Genomic DNA, 13193 nt, shown 5'->3' on the forward strand with positions numbered 1-13193 from the left:
ACTCTCAGCGCCCCCGCCCTTCCTGCAGTCCATCCTTGCCGCCCAGAAGTCACCTGGCCTTGACTTGCGGTGGCTTGTTCCTGGTTTCTGGTCGTCTGTAGCTGCCCAACTGGTCTCTCACTCCCACCTCCACCCTCCCAGATACTGGGTCCCATCACCAGACCTGTAATCTTCAGGAGTCCAAGCTGGCCTCTCCCACAGCACAGGAAGAAAAACCCAGTTTCTTAGCCAAGGGGCCCTGACAAAGACAGTGGACACTTCGGGGTGGTGCAGCGAGGTGGGAGCGAGGAAGCCAGCAGATTCAAGGGCTTGCTGGAGAAGGACCTGTGGGTGAACAGACAGTGACTGGGGGAAGGGCATGCTGAGGTGGAGGAACAGACTGAGCAGAGGCATGGAGGCTGGTATGGGTGCTAGTGCCCCCCAGGTGTGGCTGGGGTGTCAGGCATCCTGGGTATCCAGTGGGGAAGGGGAAGGTGGGCCGTGGTCAGATACAGGAGAACCCAGGTCCCCAGCTGCAGAAGTTGGACTTCCTTCTCTGGGCACAGAGGCCGAGACTGTGCTTCCTGTATGCTAGGCACTATCTGAGGCACAGGGATTCCAACTCACCCAGCCTGTGCTCTAGGGAAGCTGGCCATCCCCTGGGGACACAGGACCATGCCAAATGGTGACGGAGCTCTCAAAGAAAGTGAAGGGGAGAAGCTAAGGGCGGGGCCAAGGGCAGGGCTTGGAGCCAGGCAGTTCCACTCCAGCACCTACATGGGAGGGGCTCTTATCCAACCTGGAACAAGTGCGTAAAGGCATTTTGAAACAAGAGGTGTGGTGGCCCTGACTGGGTAGGTTAGAGCATTGTCCAGATAGCCGAGGTTGCGGGTTCGATCCTTAGGGCACATACAAGAATCAAACAATGAATGCACAAATAAGTAGAACAACAAATTGATGTTTCTCTCTAAGTCAAGAAACGTTTTTTTTTTTTAAAAAGGAGACGTGTCACAACTGACAGGCGATGTCATTTTAGTGGTTACAGTTAACACTGAAGAGGGCGGGGTGAAGGGGCCAGGTGTGAGTTCTGATCGCGGTGAGGGGTTGGGGGTGGCCCTAGGACTGCCAGGTGCAGCCTCGAGAACAGCCGCGAGGTGGCGCCAGGCTGCAAGGCCGCGAGCTTGGGGTGTCAGTGGATTACAGGGGACTCCAGGACTAGCCCTCCACAGGGCTGGTGAACCCGGGAAGCCCCTTTCTCAGGCCACAGGGGAATTTTGCTTCAGTCCAGGGACCTCAGCCCCAGGGTCCGGGGCCCAGTCTCTGTGGCGACCATCTGTTTGAGGGGCAGTTCCGTCACAGCCTGGGAACTGGGTGCAGTCTAACCAATGGGGCAACAGGTCACGGCCCAGCTCAGTCCAGACTTGCTGGGGCCGTCTAGGCTGGTGGGTCCCATGCGCCCTCAGGTCACCACGCAGAAGCTCCGGGTAATCCGCCGCCAGAGGTTGCGACTGCGGCTGCTGAGGGCCACCTCGGCGGCCTCCTGGAAGACGGCGTGGACGTTTTCTTGGAGCCGCGCGGAGCACTCGAGGTAGGCCACTGCACCTACGGACCTGGCCATCTCCTGGCCCTAACAGGGAGAGCGGACCGGCAGCCGTGAGTGGGGACTGCTGCGGCACCTCACGCCCAGCCTCCCCGCAGCCCTCTCCACCACCATCCTCGGGAGTCTCCAGCACAAAAGCAGGTGTTTCTAGGATGCCCCTGGCTTGACCAAGCGCTCTTACGGCTTCACTGGGTTTCCTGCCTCAGTTCTGGGCTGGGTCTCTGGCTCTCAAGGTCCCAACTAACTTCCCAGGTGTGCTGCAGGGAGGGACCTGCAGACTGAAGAGCTGAGGGTCTTCTGTGGGCCTCAGGTTACCCACCTGTGAGGTGGGTGGGTAGGACTGTCTGAGGTGTACATCACTGGTTCTTCCTTCCACAGGTAGAACCTTCCAGAGTATTCTAGGTACCACTTCCAAACACCAGCCGCCTCTGACTCATGACTGCCTGCAAGGTGACCCCTACCTTGCCCCACACCCTGCGTGTGCTGGACACCTGGCACCCTGTACGGTCCACGTATCCCAGCGGTCCCCTCTCCTGGCACCCCTGCCCCTGGACGGGGTTTCCTACCCTATGGTAGGTCACGGGCTCCAACCTATTTTTCCGCAGCTTCTTCACCAGGGACCTGTCTTTGCGCAGGTCAGTCTTGCAGCCCACGACGATGATGGGCACCTCCTTGCAGAAGTGATTCACCTCTGGGTACCACTGTGGGAAAGGGGGCGGGGTGTGTGCCAGCGTCAGGAGAGCTGCCCTCTCTGCGGAGGGGAGAACAGACCCTCCTCCTGCTCCCCAGGCAGCTCGAGCATCAGCACAGCCAGCGTCCAGGGAGACCGCTCTGTGCCGGCTCTGAGACTTTACACCTGTGAACTCTTTGACCCCCCAGGTCCCTGTGAAGCAACTTCCACATCAATCCCATTGCACACGTGTAGTGACTGAGACCCAGAGAGGCTATGTGACTTGGCGTGGTGCCATGACTGGAAGTGGCAGGATTTGAGGTTGGTGCCCAGGACCGCCTCCCCGGCTGGGTGAAATGTGTAAGCAAAGAAGGGATCCTGTAAAGACAAAGCAGCTTACGACGTGCTTATAGCAGCTGCTCGCCTGTGGGAGGAAGCACTCTCATCCTGAGTCAGCTGCTCTCTGGAATGTGAGGCTCCAGGTTATTTCAGCCTGGACGACAACCCGGGAGCCTGGAATCCGGAGACAAGGCTTTATTTGTCCCGGACTACATGCCTGCTCTGTCCATTCAGGAAAACTTGGCATCAACCCGGCTAGCTCCTGGAGCCACATGGGGCCCATGTGGGGTCCTGCACAGATTCCCCACACCTTAGCCCTCTACCAAACCGCTCTCCCAAAAGGTCTCCACCTTGCTAAATCCAAATGGAGTCCTCAGTTCTCATCCTGCCTGACCCCTGACACTGGGGTTGTCACGCCCTCCCCCAAGACCCAGTCTGCACTTCGCCTCAGGACCCCACTCGCCTGGTTCTTCTCAGGTCTTACCAGCACCCCCACCCCCAAGCTGTGGGCTTGCCTCTCCTCTAGCTGCTCTTGCCCTTCAGGTGACCTCCAGGTGACCGCCCCAAGTCCATGGCTCTTCTACAGCAGCAGCTCCTGAATGGATCGGCCTGGCCCAGCCCAGCCCAGCCCTCTCCTGGGAACAGCAGACTCAGACTTCCACCTGCCCACCTGCCAGCTGCCCTGGAATGCCCGACAGGCCCCCGCCTCTCACCACCCTACTTCTAGCTTGCTCCTTCTCCTGCCCACCTGCCACCTGCCCTGGAATGCCCGACAGGCCCCCGCCTCTCACCACCCTACTTCTAGCTTGCTCCTTCTCCTGCCCACCTGCCACCTGCCCTGGAATGCCCGACAGGCCCCCGCCTCTCACCACCCTACTTCTAGCTTGCTCCTTCTCATCTTGAGAAATGGCAAGTCCCCCTTCCAGGTACTCTGGCCAAAGCGTCTCTCTCTCACCCACGTCCAAACCACCTGCAAATCCTGACGGCTTCACCTCTCAGATAGATTCAATATCCACCCACCTCTCACCACTCCCTCTCCTAGCACCACGGTCCCAGCCACCACCATCGAGCCCAGTCCCCAGTGCCTAGAATAGCACCCGGCACATAGATGCACTCAGTCAATACTCCTGAATGACTGTGGAGTAGAAAGCCTGGGTTCAAATCCCTGTGTTACCATAGATGTGCTTCTTGGAGAAAGTGATCCAGTCTGGGGACAGTAATAGTGTCTGTCCCCTACGGTTGAAGGGGGTTACATGAGTAAATATATGTGTGCCCAGAACAGGGCCTGGCACGAGGTGAGTTCTAATGGCGCCCCCTTCCGTGTGTTATTGCTACTGCCCCAAGGAACCCTGGATCACCATGCACAGAGGCCCTGACACCTGTGTGCAGCTTCTGGACCCCTGACATAACTGGGGGCATCCTGTAGGGCCGCTGTGAGGCAACAGTCACTCAGATGGGGCTGAGAGCTGCTGGAAGCTGACAGTTGATGTGACCTTGGTCAGACACAGGCCGGGGAGATCCAGAGCCCTCTGGGTCACCCAGCATCCTCGGGCAGGGTCACAGTCAAAGAACCACCATGTTCTGAGTCTGCAGCAGCAGGCAGGCGAGGGACGTGGGACTAGGAGCCAGGGGGCAGATCCTCCCACCGAATTCCGGTGGTACCTCCAGCAAGTTGCTGCCAAAGGCACTGGCAAGGATGTCATCCAGGCCTGCTGAGATCGGATAGTCTGCTGGGTCGAGAGTAGGGGTGGAGCAGTGTGGCCTGGCTGTGGGGGCCGTGCCTTCCCCTTCCCCCCAAGTGCCTACCCGGTTAAAGATGTTGTCAAAGCTGTGTGGGCTGGTGACGTCGAAGCAGAGGAGCAGGACGCTGGCGTCAGGGTAGAACAGGGGCCGCAGGCGGTCATAATCGATTTGTCCTGGTAGAACGGGCATGGTCACTCTATCCGGATCTCCTGCGCTCTGTCCGCACCTCCCCAACACCAAGCCACGGATCCCACAGGACTGAGTGAGTATGTGTGTGTGTCTGGATTAGGGTCTTAGATTGCCATTCCACATGAATGTCCCCCTCGGGGCAGTGTTCCCCTGGCCTGGGTGAGGCCATTTGCTGGGATATCCCTGTTTTGGAAGGTTGGGGCAAGGCGGAGGCCCAGCCTTGAGGGGCGGAGGCCATCACTCAGAAGCCTGCTTTGCCCTGGGCTTGAGGGGGCTGAGGAGAGAGAGGCAGGCAGGACTCCAGCAAAGACATCTTTGCCTTTGCAAGGTAAGGAGGCTGCTGGGACTCTCTGAGGTTAGCTTTGAGCTCTGATGTGAATTTGACTCTGAACCGTTGTGAGGGCAAGGTCAGCAGGCTGGAGGGAAGAGGTCAAGGTCAGGCAGATCTTACAGAAGCTGAAGTCAGGGTGGAATGCTGAGTCTAGGAACAGTCCACCCCATGAGAGCAAAGAGCTCTGGCCTCCCCCTTGTCTCCAGGACACGTCAGGCTGTGCTGGGGTGGGGGAGGTGGTGGACCCAGGCTCAGAAGCAAGGAGGGTTCAGTTCCTGGGGCAGGAGTGGGGAGGCCTAGTCCTGGCCCACACCTGTCCCTTGGAGATTGCTTGGCCTCCCCGTTCAGAAGGAAGGGAGTGGGGCTTGGTTCTCATCCTCTGGGGCCCCTCTTTCCACCCTGTACCTCCCCCAGCCCTGAACACCCACCTGCTGTGTCCCAGATTTGGAGGTGCACAGGTTTGCCCTTCATTTGCAGGTTAACGGTGAGCCGCTCAAACACCGTGGGGGTGTAGCTCTGAGGAAGAAGGGGGTGAGGAGAGGTGGTGAGGACAACTCCTGAAGGGGAGTAGACGAGAGCCAGGCCGGAGCCCAGGAATGCCCGCGGCACCGCCCTCGCTGGGAGTTGGCAGAGTGTGGTAGTTTCTGGAAGTGGTCCGGTGGGGTTGAGGCCTAGGGCCACCACTTCCCAGTTGTGTGCCAGCAGGGCAGAGGCCTCCCCTCTGCGGCTGCAAAGTGGGGTATTAGAAGCGCCCACCACAGCGAGGTGCAGCGAGGCTTCAATGGGATGCTCCACGCAGAGCCCTCAGCACAGGGCCCGGCACAAAATAAACATTCCACACGTGCCTGCCACTGTTATTTTTATCTTTGTCCCCTTGGACGGGGGGCTGTCCCATTTCTGAGCCTGCCTTCCTGCTGTCCGCTCCTCCTGGAGTGACATTAGCCTGCAGCTGTTTGTTCGCTCGTTCATTCGCACATTCGGTCACAGCACCTTCTCCAGGTCCAGCTCTGGGCCCTGGGAGCAGGGAAGGAACAAGACCCACTGCCTGAAATAAGCCAGGCTCCGTGCCTGCCTGACAGCTTGTTATTTCGTGGGTCCAACCAAGGCCCCTGCCAAGGCCATCTCCTCCAGGAACCCCTCTCACGGCCCCTGATGATGCCTGCCTCCCTTGCTTGCCCTGTCTGGGCTCAGAAGGAGGTCACCCGGGGCCACATTCCCCTCTGTCCTGGCCTGGAGCTTGCCGCCTCTCTGTAAAGGTGGGGTGAATGGAAAGAGGATGACTTTTGTACACAGGAATCAAGGGGGACTTTTACAGATGAGGTTTGAGCAACAGGTGAGGAGGTTTTCAAAACTCCGTCACACAAGCCCACTGCTCAGAGGGGCATGCCGGACTGCGGCAGCTGGCTCCCCAGGCCTCGCTCACTTGCTCAGGGGCTGGTCAGTGGGGTGACAGCCCCGAACACCCAGTCCTTGCCCCCAGTTTCCATGCTGTGTGGGGCCTGTCTGTGGTTGGGCCTCAAAGAGTCAGGCCCTGGCCTCTGGGAGGGGCAGGCCCCTATCGGCAAGTTTGGGTAGAGTCCTCCAGGGTGTTTGGGAAGCTGTGGGGGGAAGGTGAGGAGAAAGGCAAGTCCCAGAGCAGGAGGCTGGGACAGATGGAGACATGAGGATGGGGTACGGGTTCCACCCACCCCGGACTCCTGTCACTTCTCACCCCCTCCACTAACAGGAACAGAAAAGCCTCCACATGCCCCTCTGCCTGTCCAGGGCCCCTCTGCCTGTCCAGGGCCCCTCTGGCCCTTTGCCTGGTGGGGGACATGTGACACAGTGCCTAGGAGCACTGCTTTGGAATCAGATGTGCCTGGCTTAGGACCGGCTCTGGCACTCACCAGCTGTGTGACCTTCGGCCAGTATCCTCATTGGTTAAAGGAGAAGAGCGTCACCTCCCAGTGTGATGGGGAAGGCTGGCTGGCAGGTGAGGTTCAACATCAGTGCCAGCCACTTCGAAAGCTGGTTGCCAGGGACAGTGTCCACACCAGCCACTGTCCGCCCCTCCGGTGCGCGCCCCCTTCCCACACCAGCCCGTAACTGGAGGGCACCGATGCCTGCTGAACTCCCCGCTTGGCCACCCACTCACCGCAGAGAGGTCCTGTGCAGGGCCCCTCCTGACCTGAGGGGCAGCATGCCACCCAGCTCTTGGGAGACACATGTCAGTACTTTGCAAATGGAGATGACACTGTCACCCACGTTCTCTAGGGATTCGCTGCTCACAGCCTTTTAACCACACCGTCGCTGATCCCTGCAACCTTGGAAAATCAGTCCTAACCCCATCTTCCTGGTGAGGATGCTGAGGCTCAGGTAGGGGAAGGGACTTGCCCCAAGGTAACGTAACGGTCAGCTGGCTAAAGATAGAGCCAGGTTTTTCCCTTAGTCACCTGCCTCTCCTGAGGTCACCAACTCTAGCCCCTTGTGCCAGGAGTGAGCAGGAAAGCCCCGTTCTATGATGTGGGGCTGGGTTGCTCCTCTGGCTTGTAATTGTCTCAGCCCTTCCCTCTGCTCTGGAATGTCTTCCTGGAGACTCCGTCTACATCCTCTGTCACGTTCCTTGAACTACCAGGCAGGGTTACTCTCTGCCCATAGGATCAGAAGCACCTAATCTTCATCTGTTGAGCTGTTCTCAGTTAGAAAGGCAGGGCTGGGCTGGGCTAGACCAGGGCGGAGCTGACTCACGCTTCGGTCTGCCCTCAGGGGGCTTACAGCCAGGCACTCAGATCTTTAAAGGACGTAGCCCACTAGAGGGGAGCCCGGCGCTTCCCTGAGCAGCACACCCACGGCAGTCCCCGTGTAGACCAGGAAGACTCAGCTGTTCCCTACCCTGTCCCTGTCATGCTGTGGGGTCCCCGGGCTTCGGCCCTGTGGGAACGGTTGTTGTCTCAAATGTCACCCCGGAGTCCCCGCTGAGGCAGGAGTTCTCTTACTCTGGCTCCCCTTTCCCTGAACCCAACGCCGGAGCACAGCCAGACAAAAGTTGCTGAGGACCCTCCAAATCCCAGCCTGCTCTCTGCTCTTTGCTGCAGACAGGAGGCCTGGGAGATGGGGCCCTAAGTCTCCTAGCTCCTGGCTCTCTGGGCTTGGAGGGCTGCCAGGAGGAGGCATCCAGGGGCAGGAGCAGGAGAAGGCTGGGGCCAGCAGGCAGAGCACTGGGGGCTGTGGAGAGCAGGGAGACCTGGGTTCTAAGCCAGCACTGCCACTTCTGGGCCCCACGCCTCAAGGCCAGACTCTGTCTCACTGGCCTCAGCTTTCCCATCTATAACATGAAGGCCTTTCCAACTCTTGGACCTTAGTTCCTTTGAAATGAATAGGACTCTCTTGTGCCTGGAGGCAGAGGGATTCCTGGGAATCAGGGTCCCCAAATAGGGAGGAGCCTAGACGAGGCTGGGTCCATCCCCTAGTTGACAAACGTGCCCTTCCTGCCCTCGGCCAGCTCCAGTGTGTCCTTCAACACATGTTTTATCAACTGTCAGGTGCCCACGTCCATACTGGAACCTTCAAAATCGGGATGGGTCTCACCCTCAGGGACACTGGTCTCAGAGCCCAGGATGCTGGTAGTGAGGCTCGTCCCCTTCTAGCCCCTCTCCTGGGACCCGCTTGCCTGGCCTCTCTGTGGTGCTCTCCCCCCTAAGCCATAATTGCTGGGTTCCCATGGGCAGCATCTGGGGGCCCGGAAACACATTTGCCACAACTTAAAAGAAAATGCGACTGGCCAAAGGAGGTGACGTCAGCTCCGTAAACCACAAGGGTCTGCTCGATGCTGCTACAGTGGAAAGAAAGGTCCGGGCTGTTACCAGGCTTGGCCTATCCTATCTCCCCCATCCGACTCCCCAGCGCCTGCACAACCCCAGGGGCAGGGAGCGGGGAAAGGCAGGAGGGAGAAGAGACACCGAAAGCAAACCCGTGGCTCCTAGGAGAGAACTGGGCTGAGAGGTGGCACGGTGGTTGGGTGGGTCCAGCCCCTGTCCTGGGGCATGGCAAGTCTGCCCGGCCAGTCAGTAAGCATGCTAGTGAAGGACCGACGGTCATCATGGCCAAGCACCAAGGATGTGCCAGGTACCACGCAGGGTCATCTCTCAGCCTTACTTTAATCCTACCTTTCCGCCACCCTGGTTCCCTCCCCCCGTGAGGCTGTATGAGGAATCGACGCTCAGAGAGGCTAAGCAAGTTACTGAGGGCCACAGAGCTTGAGAGGGGTGACAAGGTGCCAACCAGCTGTCTGACTGGAGTCTGGTGTGCTCTTACCCCCCAGGGCAGAGCCCAGGGGATGTCCATGGTAGGGGCAAAGCTGGGGAAGAAAAGATGATTTTCCCACGAAAGATGTTTGCTGTCTTTATAAAGTCTTTCCTGTTGCAGGTTGTCAGCTGAACGCCTGACCTGTATGAACTCACTCTTCACAGTGACCCCGGGTGGTGGGCACCAGGCACTGAGATGGTAGGGAGCTTGCCCAAGGGCACACACCTGTAAATGGCAAAGTCATGATTCAAACCCAGGAAGTCTGGCTCCAGAGGTCAGTTCCCCTTAGCCATGCAGTGCCACCAAGTGCTCCCTTAGGACCTGTTCCCAGCCAGGTTGCCCTGTGACTCCCAGCTGGGTGCCATTCTCCCACATGACATGATTGACGGCCTCACTCCGGATGGCATGGTGAGAACTGCCTTTGAGCGTGGCACACTCTGCTGGGAGACCCCTCTGAAGGCTAGCAGGGGCACACATCCTGGGCAGCCCCCGCACGGACGGGATGCAGCGGGGGGGGGGGGGGGGGGCCTGCGTGACCGTGGCCAGACGGGGATGCACGCACAGCGTGGGCATCGACAGCTCTCACGCAGACGGGGCACACCAGGAGCCTGTGCGTGTTGGTGGCCAGGCGGGGATGCGCGCACAGCCGGAGGCACCGTTCCCGGAGGGCTCTGGCACTCACCTCGGGGAAGGCCCCTTCGGCGAAGACCATTAGCAGCGACGTCTTCCCGCAGCCGCCATCGCCCACCAGGACCACCTTGACCGACCGCGCGCCAGGTGATGCCTCCTCGTCCGCGGCCTGGGACGCCTTCATCGTGGGGCCGGCCGAGGGGCCGGCGCGGAGCGGCGTCCGCCTGGGCTACAGCGAAGGCCGGGCGCGGGGAAGGCCTGGCGGGGCAGGAATGTGGAAGGGGCGGGGCGGCGGGAGGAAGTGCGAGCCGGGCAGGGGGCGGGCGAGCGGCTGGGGAACCCAGGTGAGAGGGCCCCCGCCGGGGCGACGAGGCGTGGCGGCTGGCCGCTGGCCCTTCCCCTCCCATCCCATTCAGTCACTAAAGAAAAATTTCTTAAGCACCTATTGTGTGCGGGCGCTGAGACCACGGCAGGGGTGGATCCAGACTCAGTCTCTATCCTCTGGAGGGAATTCTGGTCTGGGGGCGGGGCAGGAGCGGGAGACCGCAGGACAGTGACAGCGCGTGTAGGATGTGACCAGGAAAGGAGGAGGCACCTGGCCCACCTTTCCAGGGAAACGGTCGACCATGTTTGCCTACCAGCTTGGTGGGGACAGGGACTGGGTTCCAGGTGCCCAGTACAGGTTGGGCATGGAGCAGAAGCCAGCGACTTTTGATGGGGGGCTGAATGAATGAATGAATGAATGAGCGTTTCCCCAAGGGCTCTGCAGTCATAGTCCACCAGTCGACCGTCCAGGTGTTTCAGGCCCGGGAGGAATGGGGTGAGTTGGGTCAGTCCCTGGCTCCGCCCAGCCTTGTCTGCCCTGCCCCAGCCCGCACCAGGAAGTTTCACTGCAGGTGGGTGACCACCTGTCTCGCTGCTGGCTGGGGCAGGGTCTGGGGCAAGCCATGGAATCTTGCATGTATGCAGAGTTTAGATCGGGGTCTGGTGCCTGGTTGGTGCCGTATGTGAGTGATTCTTATTATTTAACCAGCACTGATGGTCCCTGTGTCCCCAGGGCCTGGGGATAGGCAGGGCATCAGAGCAATAAGAGCAACAATAGAGGCCGGGACAGGCAGTGGGATGGTTGTAGCAAAGAGGAGCCCCTCACCCGGGTTGAGGGGGGTGGTCAGGAAACCCTTCTGAGAAGGGGGACCAGTCTTGAAGGAAAAGTGAGACACAGTCAGATGGGGCAAGGGAAGTTTTCCAAACGGAGGGAACAGCACCTGCAAGTTATGCAGGCAAGAGAGAGGGGGTGCTTTGGGGGTCACAGTCCTTCCTTGTGACCGAAGGTGAGGTGGGTTGGGGACCTGGTGCCGCCGTGCGGCTGAGGGTGAACCAGCCTGGGCAGTGGAGTACCTCAGGTGCCAGGAAGTAATGCAGAATTGAAGTGGAAGCTCAGTCACCCGACCTCCCACCCCTGTTAGTAACCAGAGTTAAAATCTTTCAAAAATGGGCACAAGGGCCTCCCCAGATCCCGCAATGAGTGTTTTCATTGAAGCTCAAGGAAACAGGGGGCAGAAGTCTTTGCCCTCCCCCTCTCAGGCCATGATGTCATCTGCCTGAAGTTCAAAGCCCTGCACCTGAAAAAGCACTCTCAGCCCCCTTTGAAGCTCCCTGTGGCCCAAAGAGGCAGCCAGGGCAGGTGTCACGGCCCCCACTGCACAGAGGCAGAGCCCAGACCCCTGACTCATCTTCTACGCTCGCCCACGGCCCTGGTCCGCAGGCTGACCGGAGCCTCACCTGGACACAGGGAATGTCCCAGGATCTCCCCACCCTTCAGATGCTCTTTCCTCCCTGAAACTGCCACAGGGCTGGGCAGTGACTTGACACCAGGCTGGGTGTGTAGCCACCAAGCAGGGCTCTCCACCCTGCCCCAAGGAGTGGTGGGGAGGGCCCAACCCCCAGGGATCAGCTGTCAGTCTCGTTATCCCCTGTCCCACCCACCGCTACTGTCACCAGGCTTTGGGTGGCAGGTGGGGCCAGACTGGGGGCGGAGGGAGCTGAGAGTCAGGCAGAGGAATTCGGCCGTGGTTGCTATAGGGATAATCACTTTAATGACATCTTCGAGATGCGTCATGCTTGACAGTTTCACTGAACCTTCCCTCATCATCACAGCATCCATTAAGGAATCGCTAACCTTGTGCAGGTGCTGTCCCAGGCAGGTGGGGACTGTTAGCCTCATTTCACAGATGAGAAACCTGAGGCCCAGAGAGGTTAAGTTCTTGTCTAAATTCCACAGCTAGTAAGAGGCAGAGCCCTAACTTGAATGCAGGTCTGGCCACAAAAGCCGGGCTCTCTCCCAACACCACAGCTCAAGTGCCCGAGCTCCCTCAGTGCTCAGACCTCCCGATGTTAAACCCCAGCCTCGCCCCCGCTCAATGCTCGAGCTGCTGCAAGAGGGAGGTCAGGGCCCAGAAAGTCTGCCCTGGCTGGCACGGAATTTCCCCATGTCTCGGAAACTGCTGGGTCCTGGACAGCACTGTTTTCCTGGAGTTTATTTGGGAGTGGGGAGGTGGCCCAGGTCAGTCTGTCTGGCCAGGGGACTGTTTACTGTTATGCTGTTTTCTGAGGCTGCGGTTTACTGCCAGCCCGTGGGTGGTTCAGCCCCTTGAGGCCCCACTGGTTCCAAACCCAGAGTCCTTTGGAAACCCCGCAGAGTGGGTCACAGCCCCAAAGCCCCAGCAGAGGTGGACAGGCTGGCCCTCCTGTGGCTCAGGATGTTATGTCCGATTGACTGCCTGGCTGGACAAATGGGAAGGGAAGGAACATGAGGGAGCAGGGGGAAGAGGAAGGAAGGAAGGAAGGAAGGAGGGAAGGCTGACTCAATAAGCAGAGTAAAGACATGAATAAAGGAACAAATGGTTGCACGGATGAGTGAATTCAGTGCATGACCTGAGTTCTGGGTCAGCAGACAGGTGACCACCCTCCAGCTTCCACCCGCTCCGAGGTCCTTCTGCCTTGGCCCCTCTGCCCCATTTCCTGACACACCAAACGCATCCTTCCGGAGGCCTGGAGGCCCCTGCTGTTCCAGTGGAGTCTCTGCTGCCCCCGTGTGGTAGCTCTTCTCCCTGCACCATCCTCACCCAGCAGGGCCTGCTCTGCTTGGGGTTCCTGGATTGGGGTGCAGGGTGTTTATGAATGGTTAAAGGGGAGGGACAGTGGGTGCCAGGGGTGTGGAACTTCAGAGTCCAGTCCTGCCCTTGGAATACCTTGGCTGGGACACTGGTCTTTTGTTCCTCATGCCTCCCTGTGTACCCTCTCTCCCTTTCGTTCCAAACACCAAATCCTAAGAGCTGGAACTCCACCCAAAGCCTTGACCTCACATTTAGTGAGCACCTACTGTGGGCCGGACACCTGGCATGTGTCATTTCATTCCATCCTATGAA

The 13193-nt window shown here is 59.2% G+C and overlaps 1 protein-coding gene across 1 annotated transcript; it reads right to left on the reverse strand.

The window, feature by feature from the left end:
* Positions 1-917: 917 nt before the first annotated feature.
* On the reverse strand, positions 918-10030 carry RHOD (ras homolog family member D). The gene is made up of 5 exons (XM_024574269.4): positions 9818-10030; positions 5280-5367; positions 4395-4504; positions 2146-2280; positions 918-1606 (listed from the first exon to the last, which is right to left on the reverse strand). Exons 1-5 carry the CDS (start codon positions 9947-9949, stop codon positions 1439-1441), a joined length of 633 nt encoding a protein of 210 aa, XP_024430037.1. The 5' UTR covers positions 9950-10030; the 3' UTR covers positions 918-1438.
* Positions 10031-13193: the final 3163 nt, after the last annotated feature.

Source organism: Desmodus rotundus, chromosome 5 (assembly GCF_022682495.2).
Source record: "Desmodus rotundus isolate HL8 chromosome 5, HLdesRot8A.1, whole genome shotgun sequence".
In the NCBI taxonomy this organism is placed as follows: Eukaryota; Metazoa; Chordata; class Mammalia; order Chiroptera; family Phyllostomidae; genus Desmodus; species Desmodus rotundus.